The following is a 27755-nucleotide window of genomic DNA, read 5'->3' as shown; positions in this document are numbered from 1 at the left end:
TAGCGTTACAAATACTTCTCCAGGTGGCTTTTTTTAGTTCTAATATTGGGTTGTGACCGAGACAACGGGTACCAATTTGGGCCCGGAGAAAAAAAACAGTTGAGAAGCACTGGTACAGAATACAGAGGACGTACAATACTGATAACAGTACTATACATACTGAAGTAGTGAGAATCAGAAGAGAAGCCGTTCAACCAAACAGTACTGGGAAGATGGAACTGAGAAGTGTACTCTTGATTTTACATCAAATCATGTTGACGTACATTTCCACTAAGTTGAATTATGACAACACAATCTATGGACATGACTATATAATTTGATGTTTGGTATGGAAAAATGTCAATAAAATATTCATGACGACAAAACCAGGTGCAGAAAATGTACCAGTTTAATTTTCGGTTCACACATCCATTCAATATAAAGCAAAAGCCATTTATAAGAAACATTGAACCAACGTTCCAAACCATTAAAAAGTATTGTCAGTTAAAGCAAATCCAACTACTATTCAAATATCTCAATATTCAACACAGCTTGCATACAACACACAATAATAATAATAATAATAACAACAACATGTATTGTGCTGAAGACATTGTGTAGTTCAATACTGATAGAAGTTTGATGGAAATCTTTTTTTGGAATTAAACCTTCGAAACATCCTCAGTATATGGCTTGTATGGTGCACATTTAGCTTGACATTTGACAGGTCCACCACATACAGTATTCATCCATTGCATATATACATTGCATCCATCACACACAAAAAGTATGGCTCACACTTGTCAAAGTGCATTATGGATCACCAGACAATATAGAAAATAAACAATTAACATGAATGTCAAAATCCGTGGAGGTTATGACCTGTTTCATTTTTTTCTTAAACGTTTGTTAGTAGCATTGCATGTTATCACGATGAGTAATGTTACAGAGATGCATTGAGTAAGGATTTTAGTGAAGCTTGGATGGACAAACAGATATTCACTGTGTGGATTTTAAAACTCTATAATAGCCCTTCGTCTCATTTCACATTAACACTGTGGATCCTAATAATTTACTGTAGAATTACATACACTTAATTCATAATTCTCTGAGGTCGGTGACTATTGCTGACTTCGGGACAAGAAAAGGCACAAGACAGGCTACTTCAGTCTAGCATAAAAAGCCCATTGACGGTTGTAGGGTTGTGGGTTTCTCTAATAAGGAAAATATGAACAGGACACATTTGTAAAGGCTTGGCCATTGTTTAGTAGCCCGAGTGCCCGTCTGTGCCATCATGCCAACTCCCTGCCACTCATTGTCAAGTGAAATGTTTGGCTTGACAATGACCTCATGCCAGTTGGCAGGAGCACAAACTGATCTGGGACCAGGCTAATTGTTTGCATGCTGCTCAACATGACATAGGCCAATTAGGCTGCGTTAACACCAGCAGACCAAATCTAATCTTTTTCCACTAAATTGGTCTTTTGACCAAATCAGCTCTATTGCCAATAATTGAGCAAAACATCAGAATTGGGCGGCCTGTGTAAACAGCCATAGTCTAAAATGGTTTCATCTCTGCATTTCCCTATCATAAAAAAAAAAGCTTCAATTCCACATACGTCTGGACAGACAGGATCGAGACAGCAGCACAACAAGTTAACGCAGATTTTCTTCCAAGTCATTAAAAAAAAAAAAAAAATCAATAACAAGCGATTGTGACCTTTACCAAACAACCGTTTCTCCAATTCCATAGAACACCACATATTTCCAGAACAAAAGCCACTCACAATCCTGACATTTTGTAGATAACTTTCCAATATCGTTCTCCTGTTAATAATTAGATGAATATTATTCACCACTGAACCAAGTCAAAAAGATAGACATCAGTGTATACATGCTGATTGAGCTTTGAGAATACTCCTATAATGCCCCTTTGGTCAATGTTCATTAGCATGAAACAATGCTGCACACACACACAAACTACTCAAAAAAAGGGCAACACAAATTACACAGGGGTCAACACCAGTCTGAAATTGACATATTTAATCAATCATCAAACCAAGATATGGAGTGTAGATTTAATCTTGGAGTGCCTCCAAACAAAATCAGTGACACAAATATATTTGCACATTCGGATGTACGTAAGAGTATAGGAGCGAGCGACAAGGCCTTATTCGACAGAATGGTACTTTGTGTGTACTGAAATGATGACTGCTGCGAGTACATTTTTCAACGCTTACACCAACGGTAAGGGAACGAGTACACTTCAGGTAGGAGGATAGAGAATGGGACCACAGTCAGACGGAGGCGTCACTCGTCCTTAAAGAGGATAAAGGAGAACAACTAGGAGAAAAGGCTCACCAGAATCACCGCTATCCTACTACCAGAGTAGAGATCTAAAAAAAGGAAGGAATTGTTTTTGCCACTGCGTGTCACTTCAAAAATAACCATGACTTAATTTGTATTGAAAGCTGCTTCTTTGAGCAATGGACTTCTGTTAGATACAAAAAGGAACACACCTGATACATGAAAAATAAAGAAAACTAAACGACATACTGTATCCTCATCCTCCTGCCACACAGGCTCAAACACTTGGGGCGGCAGGGTAGCCTATTGGTTAGAGCGTTGGACTAGTTGAAGCGTTGGACTAGTTAGAGCGCTGGAAGGTTGCAAGTTCAAACCCCCGAGCTGACAAGGTACAAATCTGTCGTTCTGCCCCTGAACAGGCAGTTAACCCACTGTTCCTAGGCCGTCATTGAAAATAAGAATTTGTTCTTAACTGACTTGCCTAGTAAAATAAAGGTAAAATAAAAAATAAAAAAAATTAATTTGGTTGATTGGTTTATTTCTTATGGCACCGTCACTTCCTTGCCAACGAAGCACAACAACGTCCGCCAACTTACCGAAACCACTTCAAAATGAAAGCCATCACCCCCCACCGATGCTTCCCCTCGCTAAATTCCAAACCAACCTCTAGTCCCTACAGGCACTCCTGTAGATCTGATAGGTTTGAACAATCTTCCCCTTGCCTTCTGATAGACTAGGTGGAATTTGCGCCATATTGCTTACACCCATCCAATCATCCCGATCTACAGAGATGGATAAGGATTGGGTAGCATGGTCTCAGGTCAGTTTGTGCCGTCCTGCCAACATTGAACCACCACAGGCGTTAGGAAGACAGCGCAAAGTGATCTGGGACCCGGTTCGACATCAATTCGGAATTCAGCTTCTGTTGACAACGAACCACCAATGAAGCTCCTTTCATTCGCCCGCTCCCTCATAGGAACCAACCGGAGTGCTTGTTTCTTCAAGTGCTGCTTGCCAAGCTCAGTTCGTAAGGCTGAAAGGTATATCCACAATTTGTGCTTCCAACAAAAATTACAGTATAGCCAACTCATTTTTCAAAGTAAAAGGTACATGTTCTATATGTTTCAGTAAGTTGGAGGGAATGACTATGTAAATACACAAGTATTAACATCCAGTCTTTTAAATTATGTAAACATATACATCTTTTTTTTTTTTGAGGTCAGTACATTGACCCTCTTTCGATAGAAATGTTACTGAAGCATCGTTCGGATGTTTTTTGGAGTGGACTCGTCATTCAGGTGTTTAGTGGTGAACCTGAAAGAGAGAGCAGACTAATGTGAAGCAGGCAATGGGACTGAAACACCTCGGTGGCAGCTGTTTTCAGACTTTTCTATCAAAATGTGCCATGTTAATTAAGGTCGTCTAAAAAAGACACAGGAGTCACATGGACTGTTCGCCGCATTGCTGAGAAAATGCTTCCAACCAAAGAGCACCGCCCATACCATCGTCAAAAACTGTTAGTAGCATTCTTACCAAGGCTCTATTTGTAAATCATTTGGTGTTCAGAAACTTTAGTAAGGTTGGACATGACCCCTCTCCCCCTCAGAGAAGTACTAAACTTAGGCGAGGAGAGAGACTTACTTGAGGGCGTTCAGGAGACCTTCAACGTTATCTGCTGGTTGTTCTTTCAGGACCTTTATGCATCCCTTCATCTGATGAGAAGCAAAAAAACAAAATTTAAACCTTGAAATACATGTTTAAAGCATTCAGGAAAAAAAAAAAAAAACTCGCCCACATTTCCCATTGACGCGATTTAGACGAAAGAGCGAAATTACGCATGCTAACATTAGAGTAAGATTGGGCCTTCAGGGTATTATAGAATCAGTATATATTAGAGGTGGTGCTGACGTCGATCTTGGAGGACTTGTTGAAGGCTCCGTTGGGATGGACGTGGTCATACAGGATGATGACTCCAACCATCACTCTCATACAAAACAGGAGCGTGTCCTCACTGTTGAACCTGCTCGTGTAGTCTCTGGAGAAAGAGAAAGACATCGACACACGCTATTCAATTAAAAGTACACGTTGAACCGTGTTTAATAGTGGCATTGATAAACATACTGTCGCTCTGGATACATTTTCCCTGGAATGTCACGCTGCAAACATGTCAAGTCAACTCACGGTGTCTCCAGCATGACTTTACAGACGCTGGCCATGGTGCTGAGAACGTCAGTGGTGTTTTCCAGGGGTAATGTCTTATTCTGGGTGGGGGGGGAATAGAACAAGGTTACTATTAACATCATAACACCAACTTGCCTCAAAACAGACTGAACAGTGCTGCTATCAAATTAAACAAACCTGACCATCAAATCGTATCACCGAGCAGCAAACAAAGGGGAAAAGGACTAGTCTCTTACCTCGGTTACGAAGTTTGTCGTAGCTGTGCTTAAGGTCTTCAGCATGGGCGTCGCCTCGGCGTAGAACAGTGACATTCTGTTGGCCATCTCATTGTTGACCTCGCTCTCGATATCCAACTAGAGACAAGACAGGCATAAAACAGACAGTCAGGCTCAACGTCTGATCCTTCTTTAGCGTCAAGGCAGAGGAGACTGGATGGCAACGACAAAGGAGTTCAGAGGCGACCCCCCCCCCCCCCCCCCCCCCCCCCCCCCGGACACAAAACTCTGGTAACTTCCCCAAAATTGCCAAGTTTTTCAGAAATCCCGGTTGCAGGATTGGGGAAGTTACAGGATTTTTGCAATTCTAGATATGACAACAGTTTCTCTGACTCACATTCATGTTGTTTATCCTGTTTCGACTGATTGTCCTCCTGTAATAACTGAAGTCATTCTGAATGGCAGGAATTCTCATCTGAAAGACAGAACAATCATTCAGTACCAACATAGACAATATAGGAACTCTTTACCGGAGGGAATAAAACGAGTACAAAACTTTGCACTTTCAGAGAAATGATGTGTGTTTAATTAAAAAAAAGTGTGGTTTGATGTAGTGTTCCAATAGCAGCCAGTCCGACCTTGAGTTCGTCGAAGCGCAGGGTGAAGTGGAGGATCTCGGCAAACTGTTTGGCCAGAGCCTGCTCCTTCTCCAGGTGCTGGGTTGGGGTGTAGGGGGGGCACGTCAGGGACTCCAGCAGGCCCTGGAGAGCCTTCTCTACAGGAGCAGAAACACACAGATATTACGTTACAAACATGAGTGAGGTTTTAAACACGCCAGGCTCTCCAGCAGGCTACACATGGCCCCCTCGACACACAACCAGGAGAACGAGGCTAGGTTGTCAAAAAAATACTTTACGTCTCAAATGTGAATAAGACTACACTTAAAAAAAAGACATGCTCCTGAACTTTGGTGAATCCTACACATTTTCTTTACCTCCCGCTTTGGGTTGATGTGCCAACGTGTAGCTTATGTGTATACTTTTTTGTGGAATTACGGTTTTTACCTCAATTAGTCACGAAATCCCTAGGTTGAAAGCAACTGTTTTTCTAGAAGCTGTGCCATTCACTAAAATGTTTCCCCGCATGGGCCGGCCCCCTAGCAATTCAAGTTTAACCAATGAGCTTCAGCCCCTCGCCATATGAGTGACAGCTAGCAAGAGGCACATCATCGAGCCACAGCAAAGCGAGAGAGCAACGACGTGTCAGCACTTGCGTGACGCAGTACGTCAGGGGAGAGAACACTTTTAGCGCTACTTTGAGAACTACTTGGCTAAAAAGTACACACAAGTAGCAGAGAATCCCCTTTAAGATAACAGTACAGCACCAAAATGTCATCCCCCCTCTGCGCTTCTTCGTGAAGGGATTGAATGTTGCACTGACCTAGTCTCAGGGAGAAGCCGTAGAACTTTTTGAGCCGTATGACTAAGGGGCAGACTGAGTTCCAGGCTCTCTCCTGTAGGAGCATGTCATTGGGGTTCTGAATGGCCTGGGGACACACATACAGACAATGGTTAAATATACATCTATATGGGATATATAAAAAATAAAATAACAGGTCCGAGAATTGGAAGTCAATGAGATCATTAACAGAACGATAAATGTATAGGTTTGTTTCAGTTTGTGTGTGTGCTGAATATGAATAGCCTATGTCTATGACTGTGTGTGTGTGTGTGTGTGTGTGTGTGTGTGTGTGTGTGTGTGTGTGTGTGTGTGTGTGTGTGTGTGTGTGTGTGTGTGTGTGTGTGAGAGAGAGCATTATCCAGTAGATATACATACATCTCGTATCTCCTGTCCTGCTCCCTTGTAGGCCTGTAGGCCAGAGAGGATGCTCTCAGAGTCCTGGAGCACAGTGTTCACCTGGTTCCATACCTCCCTCTCACAGTCTGTCGGCTGTGCATCTGCCACACAACAACAGTTAGCATGGCTAGCTAACAGGCAGCACATAGACAAAACACTGTGCATGAAACTTCACACATTCTGACACTTTGGTTTTTAATGATCATGTGACGAGGCAAACGGTACGTTTACAGGAAATGGGGATGCTCCAATGTGTATGACTGTTTGTCGAAAACAAATCCCGTACGTATAGGCCATTTTCCTCGCATCGCAATACAACTTCTAAACAATTAATTAGAATTAAATACATTTAGTCAGGGAATTATATAGACAGACATGAATCTCTAGAATCAAAGCTAGACTAAATCTAAAGCATGACGAGACAAAGCAAGGCCACTCTGTGGTGAAACAGTAGATCGGCAAGGTCTCTTACGGTATTAAAGCAGCATGGCCTGCTCCTCCCTACCAAGCTACAGCAGGCGGAAGATTTACAGCTCTGCCCTTTAGACGGCTAGCTTTTCAAAAGCATACCCATGGCATTTTCCTATAAGCTGCAGCTAACAGTCAGTAGCCTACAATATATTCAGACAAAGGCTAAATATAGAACATTAGTTACAATACTGACTGTGGGGAGTATTTGCGTTATAAAAAAACATTCCCCTCCTTCCCTTCCTCTATGGTAGATTAAAAAAAAGAAAAAAGTGGTGTTGCCATGACAACAAGGGATGAATAAGAATAAGTTTAGCACTAAGGAATATGCTTGGCGTGAGTGTGTCCCCCCATGTGTGACTAAGCTAAAAACAGGATATTTGAATATGTTAAAACAGTTCAGCTGTTGTGTCTCACCTACATTATGTGTCTAACCTACATTATGTGTAGGAAGAGGGCAAGGCAATGAAGCAATGGAGATTCATGTTGCATGCGTTCGTGCAACGTGAGACGCCATTGGTTTACGACGTTTCGACTGCATCTGGGGCCTAGTCTAAGAACTCTACTATCGGGACAAGCATAGACCAATGGGAGGTCGGGACGTATTAAACATCCAAAACGAGAAGATCTTTCTAGAATGCGTCATTCGCTGGCATGAGACAATATGAGGAAGATGACATGGTGCGGCTTTTAAACAGATATCGCGTGGTTAGATGAGACAATAGGCAAGCAGTGGGCTGTTCTAGGAGCAGAGGGACTATGAAGCATGCAGGTAGGTTAGTAAAAAAAAAAAAGGGTCAGAGACAATTCCGGTTCATTTCAGCCAATGGAAGAAAAATAAATTACAAAAATAATTCTAATTGGAAGCGAATTGAAATTGTCCCAAAACCCTGGTTAGTAAAAGCTCTACAGAAGTGAAGATGTAGAGAAGGTAGAAGAACCCAGGCCAGGCAAAAGCTGTGCTCACTTTCAAAGTCAAGGAAAAAGTTTGGCCCCTGCTCGAGCTCAGTGCAAGTGAGCACTTTTAACAGATTCCCCATTTGGTTTCTGAAAGAGAGGAAAGCGAGAGAAGAAAGGAAGGTGGGTGGCGTGTTAAGAGAGATCGAGACAAGTACAGACGTCGCCACAGCTTTCGGTCCAGGAGTGACCCATAGATACAAACCACCTGCTTACTGACGGACTACGGGGAAGAGTTTCATGGTTACAGCATCCTGTCAAACTCCTGCACACTCCTTCAGACTTACTTTCAAAGTCCAGGAAAAAATGTGGATAGTTCTCTATTTCCCTTGTTAGGACTTTTAGAAGATTACCCATTCCAGCAAACCTGATCAAAAAAAAAAAAAAAAAAAGTAAAAATCCTTTTAGATGCATTTTGAATATACTTACAATTCAACGTGTCAAATTATTCAAGAGAACATTCACTGTGGTAAAAACATTCAGTGATTATAAAGATTTAAACATTTCTAATCCCCTTTGAACACATTTCACAGTACTATGTAGTACAACAGAGGTCGTTTCAGCTCGTTTCTGTCCTTTATATAGACTGATAACCACAGCGACAACATTTTGTGTAAAGTGAAAGTCACTAAATCTCAGAGGCCTGACTGGTAAAGTGGTTCTCTCACACAGACACTCAAGAGTGAAAACAATATTTTTAGAGGCCGCTGTCAAACATTCCAGGCCATTAGCATTCTCTCACCAGTGTGTGTGTGTTACAGTTATGTGGTGTGTCTTCTACGCCAGCGAATCGGAATCGCAACCCACATTTTACAGTGGGTCGTGAGTGTGGGCAATCTTCTCATTTTCTTTAAAATATAGACTCCAGTCTGAATTTAAAACAACTTAAACCAGGTAGAAAGTGTGTAGAAACGATATTGAACTAACATTTTCGAATCATTTAATCTCTGAAATGTTTTTCTTCATATCACATTCATTTAAATATAGGAGCTATTATTAGCAGTGCTATTTTGGCGTTGGAAGCCTCAAAACGAGAGTTTATGAACATTCAAGAAGATGGGCAAAATGTTGACAATGAGGTAGATATGTTTTTCCCTTATATAATTGCTACATTTACCATCAATATAGCACAACAAAAACATGTTTTCCAGATTGTATTTTGCCAATTCTTTATCGCAACGCGAATATTGGGTCTCGACTGTGACAGCCTGGTTCAACCAGAGGCAAAACCAGTCGAGAACCACTACTCCACATCAAGATATATTGATGTGATTTAGTTGTGGGTTAGGCGTTTATGGACTCCATGTACTAGGCCTGTGTAATGGAATAACACAGTGGCTCCTCTATGTCGCACAGTGTGTGGTGTGTGTGTGTGTGTGTGTATTGAGGAGGCCTGACGATACTTAAACCAGATCTTCAGGTCAGGCATTTAGAAGATGAAGTCCTCGCTCTTCTTCGGGATTTGGTGGGTCCCCTGCGGTACGGCTGAGCTAACGTAGGCTAATGCGATTAGCACTGCTTTCCGGGTGGTCACTATAACATGAGCATGATTACCATTAAGAGAGGTTGATCTAATGCAGTGGCTCCCAACAAGGGGTACCAGGTCCCCTGGGGGTAATGCAGTCACGGCTGGACCAAACAGAAGGGGGAGGGAGTGAATGATCAGGATGATCAGGGCCGTTGGCTGTTTGGTTGCACGCTTTGCGGTTCGATGTTAGTAGAACTGATAGGAACGTCTACGTCCTATTTAGTAGGCCATATCCAGGTGTTCAGTTGTAGAGAACTCACACACAGTACAGTGATATATTAAAATGTAGCTTTTTCCAGATACCAGACAGTAACTATTAGGGTGGCGACACAAAGACCCACTGTTACAGTGTGCTCTGCACATGATCATCACACTGTACGTCTCCCACATTGCATCTCTTTTACTGGAAAGCGCTTCAAAGTGATCGGCTAACACTTAACAAGAATGCATTATGTAAGTCGACAAGTCAAATCAACCCCTTTCAGAATCTTCAGCCACTCGCATACTCCTGAGAATGGAATCCAGTTTATTCCACTTCATTTGAGGGGTGCATCACCTTTGCATCACTTTTGCCCACTAGGGGCTGCTGTTGGCACATGTTGCTTATTCCCAGCGCTTCATTGAATGTCCTAGATCAGTCGACTACAGGGTTTGTTTCTCTCGTTTCAAAACTTCTGCATACAGCAGTTCTAGATAGAGCTGTATGGTTTTCAGGCTTTTGCTCCAGCCCAGAACTAACACCACCAATTCAGCTAACCGTGGTCTCTAGAATAGAGACCAACAATTGAGTTGAATCAGGGTGATGGTATAAAAGCCTCGAGTGGGAGACCATCTGCAGTTGTCAAAGTTCCAGACCGTGTCCCAAAAGGGCACTGTATTCCCTATTTTTAACCAGAGCCTCAAGGTCCCTAGTCAAAAGTAGTGCACTACATAGGACATTGGGTGCCATTTGGGAAGCGACCCAATGTAGCTGTGTGGAGAAGAGAGGAGAATGTGGAACACAATACTGTTTCTTTTTTTTTTGTTGCCTTGGCCAGGCTGGATGATTCTGTTGATCAGGCTCAAATGGACTCTGTAGATTCACTACCGTTTCCCCGTCTCAGTCTCTCACAGAGAAATGGGAAGAACAAAAATCAACAAGTCCAGGCCCAGGGCCAGTCTAAACAAGCACAAGCTAATATTCAGAGAGGGAGATAGTTAGGCTGGGCATCACCATAGTAACAACATCGTGCTGACTGGCTGCATTAGTCTCTTTACTGTGCCCTGGAACTTAGTGGAAGTAGTAGGCCTAAGTTCAGCTCAATGTCAGGAACACCGACCACAAACAAACATGTCCCCATTCAAAGAACTCCTAGCAATAAGAGACCTTAGCGGTGTGAGATAGTAGACTTCCTGCTATTAGACAAGGCCTTTCCAGCATAACCCTCCGATGCCTCTCACTGACAGAATGGTAAATACGGAGGGGAATTCAGACATGCTCGGTTCCACTGTCAACTATTGAGCTGCATGTTTTAACCTGAAAAGCAACGCTCGAGTGACCTAAAATGTTCCCCTCTTTCCGGTCTTGGATTGGCTCAACCTGGAAACACAATACCTCACTAAAGTCGTAAGACACAGTTGGATGTAGCAACTGCAGATTTCCCCTTAATTAAAAAAATAATAATAATTTTAAAGGGGCCTTGTGTATCATTATAACCCATGTTTTAAAGGGAAGTCTTTTAGGAGGTCAGAAAGCAACACTGCTTTAACAGTCTAAATGTCAAGTCTAAAATGGTTGTTTTCCCCCCATTTTCTCTGCTGTGCGAGTTGTCCTCAGTAGGGCTGGTTTAACACGCGCCATAACACTGTCCTGATTTCACTTTTACAAATAGAACACAGTGAACGTTATTGCCGCTGGTCGTCACGCTTTGTGCTTCATAATTAAAACTCCGTGCAATTAAAGTCGAAATGGGTGGAATGCTAAACGGCTTTCCTCGCTGCGTTTATATTGAAACAACCTCTGTTGGGGAAAATAGAGTGCCTAGAAAAAAGAAAAAAAACCTACCACAACTTCTGCTCTGGATTGAAACCAGGATATCACTTTGGTGCACATATTTCAAAACGGCAGTAAATTTATAACTAAACCCTCAAGGGTGGTTGCCCAGACCAAGATCTAGTCCTACTCATGGGTTGTGTTCAGTACAGAATGGGAGAAAACTATTTGCAACAGAAACTTGTCCAATAAGAACATACATTTTAGTTTAGCTTTCCTGATGGGAAAAAAAAAAAAAAAAAAAAACTTTTGGCAACGGTGTGCTCTGCTGAACATGACCCAAGTCTTATAACACTCCACTTCAAGTGGGTTTTCATGCAGGAGTACACCATCTGGGTCTGTGCAACCAATAGACAAACATCATTGGTGCAACCCCCTCAAACATGTTTCAGTGTACATTACCAAATAGCTGTGAGAACATGGCCGCAGACTCAAAGAAAGTTGTGTATATTACATAACAAAGAAGCTAATCTTAGATGAAGTACCAAGTAATCATGAAAACCATAGGAACATTGTTACAGGGTTGTATCGCGTCACTGAATGAGTCGTGTGGTGGTGTCAGGGCCCGTATAATGCATTTCAGTGTTGGAGTGCTGATCCAGGATCAGTTTTGCCTTTAAGATCAGAATGAATAAGATAATAAGGAAAGGGGGGGCATGATCCTAGATCAGCAATCCTACTCTGAACACAGGCCCAGGGGTCAAGCGTAGCTAAACTGTGATAGAGATCAGTTACCTGTACCTTATCTGGCGGAGGACTTGGCTTCCCTTCTAGAGCATCCACTTATTCTTAGTTTCTGAAAAAAAAAAACACAAAAAACAGCTTCTATCAATATCTAATTTTCGTGCACAATAGTGCATTGAACATCTAAAAGCAAGCACTGTCAATGAGTGTCAGATCAACAGCGAAGTGGAGACGTCTTGTTACGCATTGACTAGGTACGTGTGTGTGTGTGTGTGTGTACGCCCAAACAAACATTAGGTTTCCGTTGATCAACCTCTCCTTCTCCTGGGTGAAACAGGACTAAATTACTCAAGTGAAAGCGGCGTTCTAAAATAACGACGGGAGGCGGACGATGATTAAAACGCATCTCTCAGCTGTCCCAGGTTAACATCCTCCAAGCCCACTGAAGACCTGGACCGAGTCTGCAGGGAAGGAGCACACACACACCAACTACAGTGACTGCCACAGACGACATGGGAGATGCCACAGCTTGGCCCCGTTGTAACGAGTCAAGATATGTAGGGCAAAACTACATCACGTTCTGCATTTGTCCCACATACTGCATGGCTTAGTGGGCCCGTCAGAACTCCATCACTGTTGGTTCCCTATCAGATCCCCCACATCTAATATTGAGGAATTGGAATGGAAATTAGGCTGCAGGGCAGCGCAGATGAAAACTTTGTTAACAGAATGGCGGCAAAAACAGTCCAAACTTTGCATCTGCACTGTTCAAGTAGATGTGGTTCTGTAAAATGTTCTGTAGAACTTAAGTAGTCCTTGTATGGTTTGTTTAACTTTACAATCATTAGTTTTTGTTTGGCATACTTTTAAAGTGAAAAAAATAATAATCAGTCTCAGCATCATTCTGTTACCGTGTAATGGTAATAAATACAAATGTGCAAGAGTAGGTAAATGTGAAAGTACAACATGCTAACAAATCATTAAAACACCCATATAGGCCAACCTAAGTATCGGTCAAAAAACCTGAAAAGTAGTGACACACAAGCACCCATTTTCTCCCAGCACTGTGTGCCAACATGTAGGCAGGGAGAGGAAAAGCAACAGGAGAAGCCTGAATACCGTACACAACCCAGCCAAGGTGTAGAGAGCGAAAGAGAGCTGGGTAACACGTGCTGAGCTGGTTTCACTGAGACGAGAGAAAGCAGCAATCCCCGTTTCTTGATTTGTCAACACACAGATGACAAGTGTGTGTTAGCAGCAGCCGCACAAAACGGGACTAAAGTACACTCGCATTCAAATTGTCACATGCGCCAAAACAACAGGTAGACCATACCGTGAAACTCTTACTTACAAGCACTTAACCAACAATGCAGTTCAAGGAAAAGTTAAGAAAATAGTGACTAAATAAACAAAATAACAATAATGGGGGGGGGGGGGGGGGGTTCAATGTAAATAGTCCAGGTGCCAATTTTTATTAAATTGTTCAGCAGTCTTATGGCTTGAGGGTAGAAGCTGTTCAGAAGCCTCTGGGACCTCGACTTGGTACTCTGGTACCGCTTGCCATGCGGTAGCAGAGAGAAGAATCTATAACTAGGGTGGCTGGAGTCTCTGGCAATGTTTTGGGCTTTCCTCTGACACCGCCTGGTATATACACGCCCTGGATGGCAGGAAGCTTGGCCCCAGTGATGTACTGGGACTTCGCGCTACCCTCTGTAGCGCCTTACGGTCAGATGCCGAACAGTTGCCATACCAGGCGGTGATGCAACCAGTCAGGATGCTTTAGGTGGTGCAGCTGTAGAACCTTGAGGATCCATGCCAAATCTTTTCAGTCTCCTGAAGGGGAAAAGGTGTTGTGTCCTCTTCACGACTGTCTTGGAATGTTTGGACCATGATATTTAATTGGCGATTTGGACACCAAGGAACTTGATGCGCTCGACCCGATCCACTACAGCCCCGTCAATGTTAACGAGGGCTTGTTCGGCCCTCCTTTTCTTATAGTTCACGATCAGCTCGTTGGTCTTGATCACATTGAGAGGTTGTTGTCCTGGCACCACCTGGCCAGGTCTTTGACCTCCTCCCTATAGGCTGTCTCATCGTTGTAGGTGATTAAGCTTACCACTCGTGTCATCAGCAAAATTAATGGTGGTGTTGAAGTCGTGCTTGGCCAAGCAGTTGTGGGTGAACAGGGAGTACAGGAGGGGACTAAGCACACACCCCTGAGGGGCCCCAGTGTTGAGGATCAGGGTGGCAGACGTGTTGTTGCCTACCTTTACCACCTGGGGGCTGCCCGTCAGGAAGTACAGGGTCCAGTTGCAGAAGGAGGTGTTTAGTCCCATGGTCCTTAGCTTAGTGATGAGCTTTGTGGGCACTATGGTGTTGAACTCTGAGCTGTAGTCAATGAACAGCACTCACATAGGTGTTCCTTTTGTCCAGATGGGAAAGGGCAGTGAGGAGTGCGATTGAGATTGCGTCATCTGTGGATCTGTTGGGGCGGTACGTGAATTGGAGAGGGTCTAGGGTTTCCGGGATGATGGTGTTGATGCGAGCCATGACCAGCCTTTCAAAGCAATTCATGGCTATCAACGCGAGTGCTACAGGGCGGTAGTCATTTAGGCAGGTTACCTTTGCTTTCTTGGGCACAGGGACTATGGTGGTCTGCTTGAAACATGTAGGTATTAGACTCGGTCAGGGAGAGGTTGAAAATATCAGCAAAGACACTTGCATGTTGCTACGACACAGATACGCGAACGCACACACACACTACTCACTCTACTGGGTTTCCCTTAGACTCAGGCTTCGGTTCTTGCGACAGCGCATGACCTAAGGCCCACACTTATAGCTCCGCTTCAGGGCCTCTGGTCCTGATGACAGCCCCTTAGCCTCCTGCTCCGGTGGGTCACAGAAAACACACTCTGGAGTGGACGAAGAGAGATCTGCTTCCTCTACCTCATTCCTCGTTTGTCACAGCAAATAGTCCTCGCTCCCCACACCTCCATCCAACCTGGCTGGCTGTGGAGCAAGGGAATAGATGGAGAGGGCTGGGCTGGTCACATGGGGCCTGTTGTAGTGCTGGAGCAGAAGTCCTTATATGGGCATAGAGGCAAGCAGGAGGATCCCCGTGGTTCAACGCACAAGTGGTCTTGTCCTCGACACGCTAGACACTCCATTACTCACCACACGCGATACACACACCTAGACAGCCAACGAGCCATGTGTACAGCACAGACCACTCCATCAAACACACATTTTACCGACGAAACAGACCCTCTTCCTCCCTCTCCCCTTTTCTCTCTCTTTCTGGAACGATGGAAAGATTGTCTGCATTTCCCCTGAAAGAGACACAGCAGGTACTGGAATCAGGAAAAGAGACTCAGTCCCAAACGGCATTCTATTAACTATTTAGTGCACTCATTTTCACAAGGGCCCATAGCTCTCTGGTTAAAAAGTAGTAGAGCACTAAAAATAAAACAGTGCCCTTTGGGATTGAGAGAAAATACAAGAAAATAAACATGTTTTTCAGCAGAGTGGAATTTTCCAGCCCGGTGACCCTACCACAGTAATAACAAACACCAGTGTTGTACCTAGATCAGAAGAGATAGGATGTGTGCATCTCTAGCAGAGAGTGTGAAAGGCTTTGGACATTCAATGCTGAGGCTGAATCATGGCCAGTCTCTTGAACAGTGATGCCGTGTTGCTCCTTAGCATGATGAAGTTAGCCTGGGTGCCAGGCTGTTTCTGCTCTCTTGCCAACTCATGGAATGGTCATGCTAATGGAGTAGACAAAAGTACAAACGGATCTGGGACCAGGCTATGACGAAGAGTCTACAGGAAAAGTCTGCTTACTGCTTAGACACACACACAGCTAATGAGCTTAACACGTATGCTTAGGCTACATCACAATGGCTAACTACCTAGTGTAACATGACAAAAGACGTGTGTGTGCGTGGTGCTAATGGAATGCTGATTGATCCGTCAGACTAGTAGTAGTGTCATGGATAATGGGTGTTCCCCGCTGACCTCTAGGTCTCCTCTCCTGTCAGGAATTCTGGACAACGTGATCCACCTCCGCACATGCACACTTTGCTGAGAGCCTGCGGCCTCCTGTCTAGGTGCTAAACTGTTGCCATGGTTACTACGGGCCATTGGCCAGGGTGGGGTGGTACAGGCAGATTACATTTCTGTAGTGGAACCCCACAGACACACACCTCACCAGCTCTTTGTTCCCCACTGACAGTGAACCAACCGGAACACTCAGTCAGTCAGACATACTCAATTCTGATTCAACTGAAGGTGTTCTAAGCAGAGAGAGAACCTCTCTCATCTTGTTCTCATTTAGACCAGGGGGGGGACGGGTTCCCTTCAGTCATCACATAAAGCAGACAGATTTGAGGAACACCGTTCACAGACACTTTCAGTGACGCGCGAGAGTGAATGAGAGAGACAAAATTCTGAGTCAGAGAGAGAGAAAGAGCGAGAGACGTCTAGGCCTTGTAAGTAGGCTACTTAACGACTGCGTCAGAGTCAAAAGAACTCTTTGTATGGCATGAATTTATTATCAGGGCAAATGTGAAAATACACAAATGTTGGCCATAGTCACAGCCTGGATAGTGTCAGTCAGAAGGTCTGTTTTTTATTTTACCCTGTTTTCTCCCCAATTTCGTGGTATCCAATTGTTGTAGTAGCTACTATCTTGTCTCATCGCTACAACTCCCGTACGGGCTCGGGAGAGATGAAGGTTGCGTCCCCCGATACACAACCCAACCAGCCGCACTGCTTCTTAACGCAGCGCGCATCCAACCCGGAAGCCAGCCGCACCAATGTGTCGGAGGAAACACTGTGCACCTGGCAACCTTGGTTAGCGCAGACTGCGCCAACCAATGTGTCGGAGAAAACACTGTGCACCTGGCAACCTTGGTTAGCGCAGACTGCGCCCGGCCCGTCACAGGAGTCGCTGGTGCGCGATGAAACAAGGATATCCTTACCGGCCAACCCCTCCCTAACCCGGGCGACGCTAGGCCAATTGTGCGTCACCCCACGGACCTCCCGGTCGCGGCCGGTTTCGACAGAGCGCGAACCCAGTCTCTGGTGGCACAGCTGGCGCTGCAGTACAGCGCCCTTAACCACTGCGCCACCCGGGAGGCCACAGAAGGTCTGTTGTTGATGAGGTAACAGATCACAGAATTCACCTGGGAATCCATTATTCACTAGAATGTTCTCCATCTCTCCAGCAGGAGAGCGACAGACTATGCCCAGAATGGAGGTCACCCAAGGGGAGGCAATGGGAGTCTGGCAAAAACCCAGGCGGTGCTCTCCTAGTGCTGCCGCCCCAGGATTCCAAGATGTCCGTCTCTTTCCCTGTGCGTGTGTGTACAGTGTAGCAACAGCACTCGTCGGGTCTTGGCAAAGTGTTTTTCCTGTGGCGAGACATCTGCCTGAGCTTAGTGTGAGCAGCTCTTAACCGACAGACAGGCACACTCTCTCCAGGGTCAACCCAGGGTTAGTGATGGAGGTTCAATGGACTGGAAGATCAACAGCGTCCCACGAGTAAACGACTCCGCGTGTCAAAACACCAGGCCATCTAGCCATCTCAACTCTGCACGGCAACAGCATGGCAGTCTAGCCTGTCTCCTCTCTGTCCACTGAAGCAGTGGATATGATTTAGTTAAGAGCACATCCTTTTTCTTTAGGAATATGGTCCTTTGATTTAACCATTGTTTTTAACCAGACATGTTGACAGAACACATTGAGCCATTCGGAAGCTGGGTCTTAGTAGGTGTATGGGTCACTTCCTGTTCATTCCGGATAAGAGAAATCACCTTCATTCATTCATTTCAATTGAAAGAGCAAAACAGAATTGACCCAAAACCAGCACTGAACCCAATGCCCCAACACTAATAGGCTTATTTCCACCAATCCCTTGCTTGAACTAGGGCAACCAAGATGTGTTGACGGGCAAAAAGGGTCAAAGTTCAGTGTTATCGTCACAATCAGTCTCATTTGAGACGTAGACTCCAGATCAAAGTCTGATTCCATATTAGCAATTCTTACCCGATAGCTGAAATACTATTTCCTTCATCTCTGTAAATTTTTATATCAGCCAATAAATATTAGGAGCAATTGCTATCAATTAGTTACATGTCATCTATAGAGGTTTGTGTTAGCAAATTAGCCTAACGTAAGTTAATAATAAATAAAACAAATCTAGCCATCACATCATTTTGTCTATAACTATCATGTCAGCGGTTGTCCTACATTTTACAAGGTCATTACACCCTGCTATTGCGCTGTGCCTGAAGACAGTAGTCTAAACACAAATCAATACCAGAGAGAGCAGGAAACGCTGTTTTTTGTTCTTCCTCTGCACAAACCCAGCTAACTAGCTGAACTCGACCTGAAAAGGCGTGGGAGAAAGTTCTCTCACCCAGGTGACTATTTCAAAATCAGTGTACTACTCCGAGACAGACTGCTGCTGAGCTGAACACGGAGAAATAAAACAGAGAGAAAAAAAACGATAAAGAGAGAAAGATTTCCTGTCTGTCTCCATCGTCTGTACACACCACGCACCTCAGCGTCTTAGAAAACCACTCATTCAACCGTCAGGTTGAACATCTAGCTTAGTCATACAGCCTACCAAACGTTAGTTACCATGCATTACCAGTTGATGGAAGATGAAGACCCTTTCAGGAATCCCGACTCGCCAATAACCGCAGGTTCAAAAACGCCAAACAAACCATCGGAGTAATGACGAGCTTTATGATGGCCTGAATCGGCGAACAGACCTGTCTTTATATTGTGTTTCGGGACAGCTGGAGAGAGACTGCTGAACGGATGAAAGAGGAAGAGGTCAGGGGAACACTACTCATAAAACGACAGAACATGGTCAGCGTAATCTCCCCTGGCTGTATTCCACTGCTGTTATGAAACAACGGTATATTCCCCCAACTACTGACGAAATGGAAGTAACACCAACGACAGATTTACAAGTCTGATTTTCAGCTTTTCAAACCAAGACTGCAAAACTTGCTGTAGGGCCCAGGCAGAGCACATCAAAACGACACTAGAGTTTGAAATTAACTTCTGTCCGGAGGAGATTTGTAAAAGGCCTGGCAAGCGCAACTACTACTATTCAGTGCCGTAGTACCAAATGTAAAGAGCATGTCTTTTGACAGCCACCAATTTGTCCCAAAACCTCCCCAATAACAAAAACTTCACTTTTGGCCCATTGTAAGAATACAAACCAAAAAGTTTAAAAAACGACCCTCAAGCCAAATCCCTCAATTAGAGTAACATTTCGTGGCGTTATTGGTCATTTTAGCTTCATAACGAGAAAAGAACCATAAAAGTCCTTCTGAATATGTATTTAGCAGACTACGTAAGGCCGTGGTTTACATGTCTGGAACTTCAGAGGTGAATATTACACGAGGACAGCGACAAATACTCACTGTAGTACAGTAGGAGTGGAGCACTGTAGACAGGATGTTATTCGGCAGCAAGGCAGTGTGTTTTGTGCGACAATGCCTCGCCGACATCCTCCACTACGGTATCCTTTGAAAATAAAATAAAAAAAGACAATAATGCTTTGGGACAAACGTCATACGACTTAGTGATTTAGGCTACCGTATAAAATCATGTCACCCTCAAGCCAACAACTGCATGCTCCACTTTATCACAACAACCATGTGGCTGTGGCGCACTCATATCCATTCTTAAAGACCTTACACACATCACTGTTTGGACCGGCGAGAAAAACAGGCTTAAACTTTGGTTAGGAGAGACAGAGCTGTGCCTCCCTCGGGCTTGGAGCTCCAGTAATGGGTCAGGGAGCCGAGCTCAGCTTCAGGGAGGCTGGCTGAGTTCTGCCCTTATATGGGCAGAGGGCATGGGGGTTGGGTGTGGAGGGGAACCTGCCTACCCACCCACCATGGTTGCCTTGCTTCCTCTGGCCGACCGCCACATGGACTAGCCCTCCTCTGAAGGGCACTCAGCTGCTCACTCCCATTAGCACGGCTGGGCTAAAGGCCGGGGCTGAACTCAGACAAAATGCACTGCAGCCCCCTACATGTGGATTTGTAGTAAGAGGGAGGGAGATTATGACGTCTGACGAACACTGTACAGAGGTTAAGGGTCACGGCATCAAAGCGACATTATCAATTTTAGACGTCGCCTCACTCGTCTGGCTTCTTGTTTACCAAGCGGTGTAGACCTTCAATTAAAGCAAACAGTGGAAAGAGCGAGAGACAGAGCTAAAGGGGTAAGGAGGAAACAGAGGTAAACAACAAGAGCTCTTTAAATCAGTCAGCCCAGCCAGTCAGTCAGTGGCACAGAGAGACTGAGGGTTGCTGTGGTATTCAGAGCCAGAGAGGAGTGCCCTGCCCTGCCTGCCCTTACAAACAGTTCATTACCGTGTGGGACTCCAGGCGTAAAAAAAATCCTCCTACGTCGACCTCGTCGGCCTGAATAGCACTTCTGTTCTGGTGGTTTCTGCAAGTCAAAAGCACTGAGATACAAAGGAGCCATTTCTCAGTGTGTGTGTGTGTGTGTGTGTGTGTGTGTGAGAGAGAAGAGAGATTCACTACAGGCCTTTTTCCTGGGGGTGGAGACTGCTATGGCTACGCTAAGCCCAACATGTAAGCACAGAAATGTTAGGCCTTTTTGTCGTAAGATTTCAAATGGGTCGCTTTTATCCTAAGCAACTGCTATTCAGTAGATAACGTAAGAATCAAACCCACTCTGGCGTAACGAGCACTGGCTGAGCGATTAGAACCGTACACTGTATATGATTAGTAAAGTATAGTCTGAGGATAATAGCCATGATAGAGTGTTGTCTGAATGAGATATAGCCTAGGCCCGAAGCCAAAGGTCATTACTCCGGCCGGTCCGCTTAGGATTCAGTGACACGTGGTTGTGGGGGAGAGGTGTTGAACCTGCCCTTTTGGCTGTGGTCCATATCAGGCTGTCAAACATATCTAAGCCACCCCACCTCGTTACTTCCTCCTCAAACATGGTCCAAATTCCTCACCGCCGCACTGCAGCTGCTGGCCAGCAGGTTGTCGTCGGCAACACCGAGTTAAATAGCTTAGAAGTTATAGAACGAAAGACCGCCTATAAGGGAAGAGTGGTTTTCATATACGCCTCTTTGGGCATCCAACCTCAACTCCACACTGTTTTACTAGGTTTGTTTATCTGTACTCTTTTGTCTTTCACATATTTTCTTTGGTGCGAATTTCTTTGGTGCGAATAAATAAAACCTCAACATCAAAACGGATCAGGAAATTTGCTAAAGAGGAAGAGAGTTGAACAAAGCTAAATGAATGAATGTGGTCATGTTACGATTTGTTCTTTTATAAAGTTAGTTTCAGGACTTCCTTCACACTACTGTCGAAGCATGCTCGCTCAACTTGACACATTTCTGAATATTGCACTTGACCCCGTGGTCTTTTTTTTGGCACGTTCGGTTATTACATACTACCCAGAGACGGGTGACTGCGCTTCTTTCTCGCCAGAACAATATTCCCAGTACTTTCACAGACTGTTACCATTACCAAAACAGCATAAATCTCCCTCCTGTTCGAGCAGCTGCTGTAATCAATGAGCACGCTGCGGAGCTGAGAACAGACAAGCAGCCGCGCAGGGGCCATGGTTTCTGTAACAGAGTGGTATGAAGGCGTAGCTAGCAAGCTAACTCTCCAGGATTAGGCCTATATCACTGACCAGTCTTTTCAAGATCTTAAGGCGACTAACGACCGAAATGTATGACATTATTTGTCCGAGTGCATGGCTAACCGCCCCTCCTGAATAAACCAGGTTTTAGGGCCACCATTGACCGGTCGTCAACTAAACTATTAGGGACTCATGACTGAACAGTTCCTGTGTAGCCGTGTCATTTTTGGGCAGGTAACATGGGATGAAAGTCAATCACTTAACGACTAGGATAAGGAAACTGGTGTTTCCAAAGCTTTACGTGGCTTACAAAGAACTGTACTTACGGCAAAAAAATAAGCTATATGAAATATGCCTATGACAGACTGTTGAGGCATTTTCAACCAGAGATTAACAAATCGATAAAAATATAGGCATATTTTCACCTACACTATGATTCATGCCTCCGCTCTGGTTTCAACATTGCTCGTGTCCGTCTGATGGTCATTAGGCTATAGCCTAAACAAGGCAGAATTGTCTACGATGTCAATGTAGCTGACTAACAAATTAGGTTACAGTGTGTTTGATGTCATTTCAAATGGGCTACCAGTGGGAGAAGGAACACCTATGTGAGAATGCCGTTCATTGACTACAGCTCAGCGTTCAACACCATAGTGCCCTCAAAACTCAACACTAAGCTAAGGACCCTGGGATTAAAACACCTCTTTGCAACTGGACCCTGGACTTCCTGGCGGGCGAACCCCAGGTGGTAAGGGTAGGTAACACAGCCGCCACGCGGTCCCCCTCCTGTACTCCCTCTTCACACATGACCGCACGGCCAGGCACGACTCAAACACCATCATTAAGTTTGCCGATGACACAACAGTGGTAGGTAGGCCTGATCACCGATAACGACGAGACAGCCTATGGTCAGAGACCTGACCGTGTGGTGCAAGGATAATAACCTCTCCCTCAACGTGATCAAGACAAAAGGAGATGATTATGGACTACAGGAAAAGGAGGAACGAGCACGCCCCCATTCTCATCAACGAGGCTGTAGTGGAGCAGGTTGAGAGTGTCAAGTTCCTTGGCGCCCACATCACCAACAAACTAACATGTTCCAAGCACACCAAGACAGTTGTGAAGAGGGCACAACAAAACCTATTCCCCCTCAGGAGACTGAAAAGATTTGGTATGGGTCCTCAGATCCTCAAAAAGGTTCTACAGCTGCACCATCGAGAGCACCCTGACAGGGTTTGCATCACTGCCTGGTACGGCAACTGCTTGGCATCTGACCGCAAGGCACTACAGAGGGTAGTGCGTACAGCCAAGAACATCACTGGGGCCATGCTTCCTGCCATCCAGGACCTCTATACCAGGCAGTGTAAGAGGAAGGCCCTAAAAACTGTCAAAGACTCCAGCCACCCTAGACAGACTGTTCTCTCTGCTACCACACGGCAAGCGGTATCAAAACACCAAGTCTAGATCCAAGAGGTTTCTAAACAGCTTCTACACTCCAAGCCAAAAGACTCCTGAATTTCTAATTAAATGGCTACCCAGACTATTTGCATTGCCCCCCCCCCCCCCCCTCTCTCTCTCTTTTACACTGCTGCTACTCTGTTATCATCTATGTATAGTCACTTGAATAACTCTACCTACAGTCACTTGAATAACTCTACCTACATGTACATATTACCTCGACTAACCGGTGCCCCCACACATTGACTCTGTACCGGTACCCCCTGTATATAGCCTCGCTATTGTTATTTTACTGCTGCTCTTTAATGATTGGTTACTTTTATTTGTATTTTTTTGTATTTTTCTTAAAACCGCATTGTTGGTTAAGGGCTTGTAAGTAAGCATTGCACTGTAAGGTCTACCTACACCTGTTGTATTCGGCGCATGTGACAAATAAAATTTGATTTGACTGCAACCTTGCGCTTAGATTTCAACACAAAGCGTTAGTCTCAAACTCTCCGGATATGAATGAGAAAAGTGAAACGTGAGCAGGATGTTTGTTTACTGCCAGAGTGCAGCCATATAACCGGGGCAATTCAGTTCAAACACATATTTCCCCCAGACAGACAGGTTGGGTGAAACAGGAACTCAAACTACCAGATGATCATTTGCAGAGCATTTCAGAGCAGCACAGGGCAGGCACGGCCATATACAAATAACTCCTTTCCTGGCTGGTGAAAAAAAAGCAAGCGGAAAAATTAAATCCTGGAAGCCCAACATTGAACAGAAACAAAACATCTGAAAAATGGCTACTATGGCAGCGTTTCCGCTGCAATTATTTAGCTGTGGCTGTGTGCCACGACAAAATCATTGCCTCCATGGCATTTTTTTTTCCTGCTGAGGTGCACTTTGAAGATGCTGGAACAGTCCACATTTGCTTTCCCTCCGCAAACATAACGAGTAACCAATAGGAAAAATAGGCTATTATTTAGTAGGCTACTCAAACTTTTACAGGCCGCACCGGTTTGCACTTTTTATGGCCTGCGTATGGTTTAATGAACGAAAGCCTGACTTCATGTAATAATTAAACACAAAATAGGCTACCGCGTTGTTGACCTTCCAAACGTGTGATTTCACTCACGCAGCACCTGTACGATGGTGTTGTAGCCTATTCCCTGATCATAACCGTTTCAGTTTATTTCTCCGGTTCTCCAAGTTACCCATTTATGCATGAGATAGGCTCTCCAGGCAAAGAAAACTTAGCAATGTTTCGTATTATCACGTGGGGAGAGGGAACATAAACTATGCATATGGACAAATTAGAACGTTTTAGCACGACACAAATACGGGAGAGTGCCCAGGTCCTCCTCCTCTCATTGTATAGACCATGCATAGGCTACATGAAAACACTGCTATGGCATGTAGGCTAAGACCATGGACACGTCCATTTTAACACCACCAACACTCATCACTTCATTTCACAGATCAGAGCATTGAAGAATATAGCCCAGAGTCATAAAGATCAGATTTATATATGACTAAGATCACTTTACTGGTCATATGATGGTTCTGAGGTAGCCTAAAGGCTGGTTCAGAGATGAAGGGGTTAAGTCAGACAGCCAACCCATCTATGCCTATCCAGAGGCATCCCAATCTTATCATGGCTGAGTCTGAGCAATGAGGCTCAGGTCTGCACTGCTGCTGTCTGAGTCCAGTCCATATGGCCCTTTAGCTGATTCAGCATGCTGCTGCACCCTGATGGGCCATGGTAAACTGCCTGATAATCTGTAGAGGGCATCTGAGAGGAGGAGACTAGGGGGGGGGGGGGGTTCCAGCCTGGTATTATGGAAGTCGAGCTGCAGGCAATAACAGACGGCAGTCGCTAGACTTCATTATAAGAGTGCTATATATAAGCTGGGCCTAATGGTGTATTATTGTGTCCCTGAGATGTTTACGTGAAACAATTCTCCAGGCGTTGAAAGACCTGATCGTCTGACCCTTAGGCGCATGTCTTGAATAAAGCTCAGAGGAATTACTTGGTTAGCTAGGCCAATACCAAAATCAGATATTAGGCAATTGGAGGAAATCCAGTGGGATAATAAATGTTATGCCCCAAAATAAGATTGAAACAAAGCTTGATTTAGACTTCAACGAATGACTACCAAAGTAAAAAAAAGTAGGCTAGTTCTCTATAAAAAAAAAAAAGCGTTTTCAATAACATAACATGATGAAGACAAAACGTTCAAAGAAAATAACAATTCTGGCAAAGTTGAGGTTAAAACACAAAAAGCACATTTGTGCAAAATATAAAATCAGACAATGTCTAAGGTATGTACTTGCTACTGGTGATAGGACACCGCAGGAGCAGCTCAAAACCACAATAAACAGCAACCCTCTGACAGGTTGTGAAAGTGGCAAGCACACGCATCCTGTTTTTCAGTCACAGTCAGGTGCACAAAACTGAGCCGAGGACATTTGTGGATTAACTATGATTTTACACTCGCTTCTCTGCCAGCTGGAGAGAAAGTGGAGCATTTGGGGTGGGCAAACTATGCTGATATTTTATTTAACTAGGCAAGTCAGTTAAGAACAAATTATTATTTACAATGACAGCCTACCGGGGAACAGTGGGTTAACTACCTTGTTCAGGGGCAGAACGACAGATTTTTACTGTTTCAGCTCAGGGATTCGATCCAGCAACCTTTCGGTTACTGGCCCAACACTAACCACTAGGCTACCTGCCGCCCATGCTTGGCCAAGACCTTTCGCACTCAGTCCCTATTACATGTTTATATGTTCCAACGGGTCACTCAACATGATATCTGGTGTCTATAAATCTCTGACAAAGTCCTCACAAAAACTGTACAATAATTGATTAGTCAAGGTTCAAGGATCCTCAACAGGGAAAAAAAGAACAATCTTAAATTGCTCCAATTAGGTTACAGTAGGTACAGTATTGGCAGTATGACACTGTGGCAAAAACAAGGGTCAAGAGGAAGTTTAACCTACTTACACAGTTCAGTCATTTCCAGGTCAAATTATCCATATTCACAAGACCCATCTGCCGTAACAGTGACAGCGCTGACTGAGGAAATGCTGCAACAAGATACCTGGCGTTCCAACCGAAACTAAACACACCAAGAGGCCCTGCTCCTAACTCAGCGTTGAGAAGTGCAGCTGTCGCTGTACGTCCAACAATCGGCAGCGTTTCACAATGGATCAGGCACAATAATAAATCAGGGAATCCTCTGGTGGTGAAGGAATAGCGCAGGCTGGTTTGGGCACAGACAGAAACACAAAAATGCCAAGTATTTGGGTGGTCCAGTCAGCTAGCTATGTTCCCATGTCTAACCAATGAAGGTCCATTTTCCTGCCTGCTGCTGACTTGTTTGTGTGCCTATGATGAATCTGTTGGAGCGGCTCTCTCTAATATGCAATCACTTTCCCAGGAGCTAGCAGCAGTCATTAATTGGTTAGTTGGTTGGTTGTCAAGTGAGAAACAGCTGTTGCGGTCTGATACTGGCAGCAGCGCCCTGAAGACAAAAATCACTAGACTCCATTGCCGGTTCGGCAGGTTGGCACATAGAGATCCTATTCCCAATTGTATGGGCTGGATGCCCTGAGCTAGGAAGTCATTTACAGTTTTGATTTTGCTTCTAGGCATTCACCTGAATGCCTGAGACACTGGCCTGAGGCTAGTGATGTTGTAGTTATCAGTTAAAATAGCAAGCTAGCTAACGTTAAAGTATGTGAAAAGATACTGTGCAATGCCCCCATGGCCATGCCCAACTGGACTACGGAGAGCTGTTGATATTCAGATTATAAAGAGGTAGTTTGACCTTTTCAAAACTAGGATGTTGTTACTTTAAAGTCGTGTAACAGTATGAACATGCAAAGCAGCAGCAGTTAGCAGCACACAACTAGCTAGTTGGCTCACTAGACTAGTAGCACTACTGTCAAGCTCATGACCAGAAAACAATTTCATTGCCGAAAAGAACTCCGTATTTGGAAGTTTTACTACGTTTTTAGAAATAATGATTTAGATACAAACAGGCAATTATTAGCTAATGGATTTAGCTACCTACCTAATTCAGCATGTATGCATTCGTATTTTGGCAAACACACGAGTAGGCTAGCTACGTTAGCAATCTCACTTCCTGCGGCGTTTTCGATCCATGTGAACTCGCTTGGCACTAACTGATTCTGCGTCGGCTACACATTTCCGAGACTACCGTTTATCTTAATTAGCCAAACAACGGCTCTTAAAAGTTGCTCGCTCAATTACACTTACCAGTGACTTCTTAAAATACTACTTTTGAATGGGAGATCCGATGTCTCTGCACCCCGATAGGCCACTTTCACCCCCTACTTTCAACCTTACAACAACGCTGTTTTTTCCACGGACCCCTCCCTCCAACACCGTTATAAAGCGTGTCTCTAAGCCCCGCCC

General features: G+C 44.5%; 1 protein-coding gene across 20 annotated transcripts; it reads right to left on the bottom strand.

Moving 5' to 3' along the window:
• Nucleotides 1-370: 370 nt before the first annotated feature.
• On the bottom strand, nucleotides 371-27755 carry LOC110529830 (CYFIP-related Rac1 interactor A). Of its 20 annotated transcripts, none has more exons than XM_021612401.3 (13): nucleotides 27597-27741; nucleotides 19651-19753; nucleotides 12266-12320; nucleotides 8252-8331; nucleotides 6519-6640; nucleotides 6123-6228; nucleotides 5321-5457; nucleotides 5080-5157; nucleotides 4704-4820; nucleotides 4468-4547; nucleotides 4195-4321; nucleotides 3928-3998; nucleotides 371-3600 (listed from the first exon to the last, which is right to left on the bottom strand). In XM_021612401.3, the coding sequence occupies exons 4-13, from the start codon at nucleotides 8319-8321 to the stop codon at nucleotides 3537-3539; spliced, it is 972 nt and encodes a 323-aa protein (XP_021468076.1). In that variant the 5' UTR covers nucleotides 8322-8331; nucleotides 12266-12320; nucleotides 19651-19753; nucleotides 27597-27741; the 3' UTR covers nucleotides 371-3536. The 20 variants fall into 20 exon arrangements, with proteins under 20 accessions (XP_021468076.1, XP_036841242.1, XP_021468069.1 ...); XM_036985347.2 differs by having other exon boundaries at nucleotides 12260-12320; nucleotides 27597-27706; XM_021612394.3 differs by lacking the exon at nucleotides 8252-8331 and adding an exon at nucleotides 7975-8054 and having other exon boundaries at nucleotides 27597-27702.

This window comes from Oncorhynchus mykiss, chromosome 8 (assembly GCF_057628025.1).
Source record: "Oncorhynchus mykiss isolate SJ-2025 chromosome 8, ASM5762802v1, whole genome shotgun sequence".
NCBI lineage: Eukaryota > Metazoa > Chordata > Actinopteri > Salmoniformes > Salmonidae > Oncorhynchus > Oncorhynchus mykiss.
This window is presented reverse-complemented; position numbering and strand designations above follow the sequence as displayed.

Excerpts from the sequence above, each read along its gene's own strand:
- LOC110529830 (XM_021612390.3), bottom strand. The coding sequence starts at position 8,047 with ATGGGGAATCTGTTAAAAGTGCTCACTTGCACTGAGCTCGAGCAGGGG. Across the intron at positions 6,229-6,518 it reads CAGGACAGGAGATACGAGAT|GCCATTCAGAACCCCAATGA; the intron begins GTATGTATATCT and ends GTGTGTCCCCAG. Across the intron at positions 4,322-4,467 it reads AAAGTCATGCTGGAGACACC|AGACTACACGAGCAGGTTCA; the intron begins GTGAGTTGACTT and ends CTCTTTCTCCAG.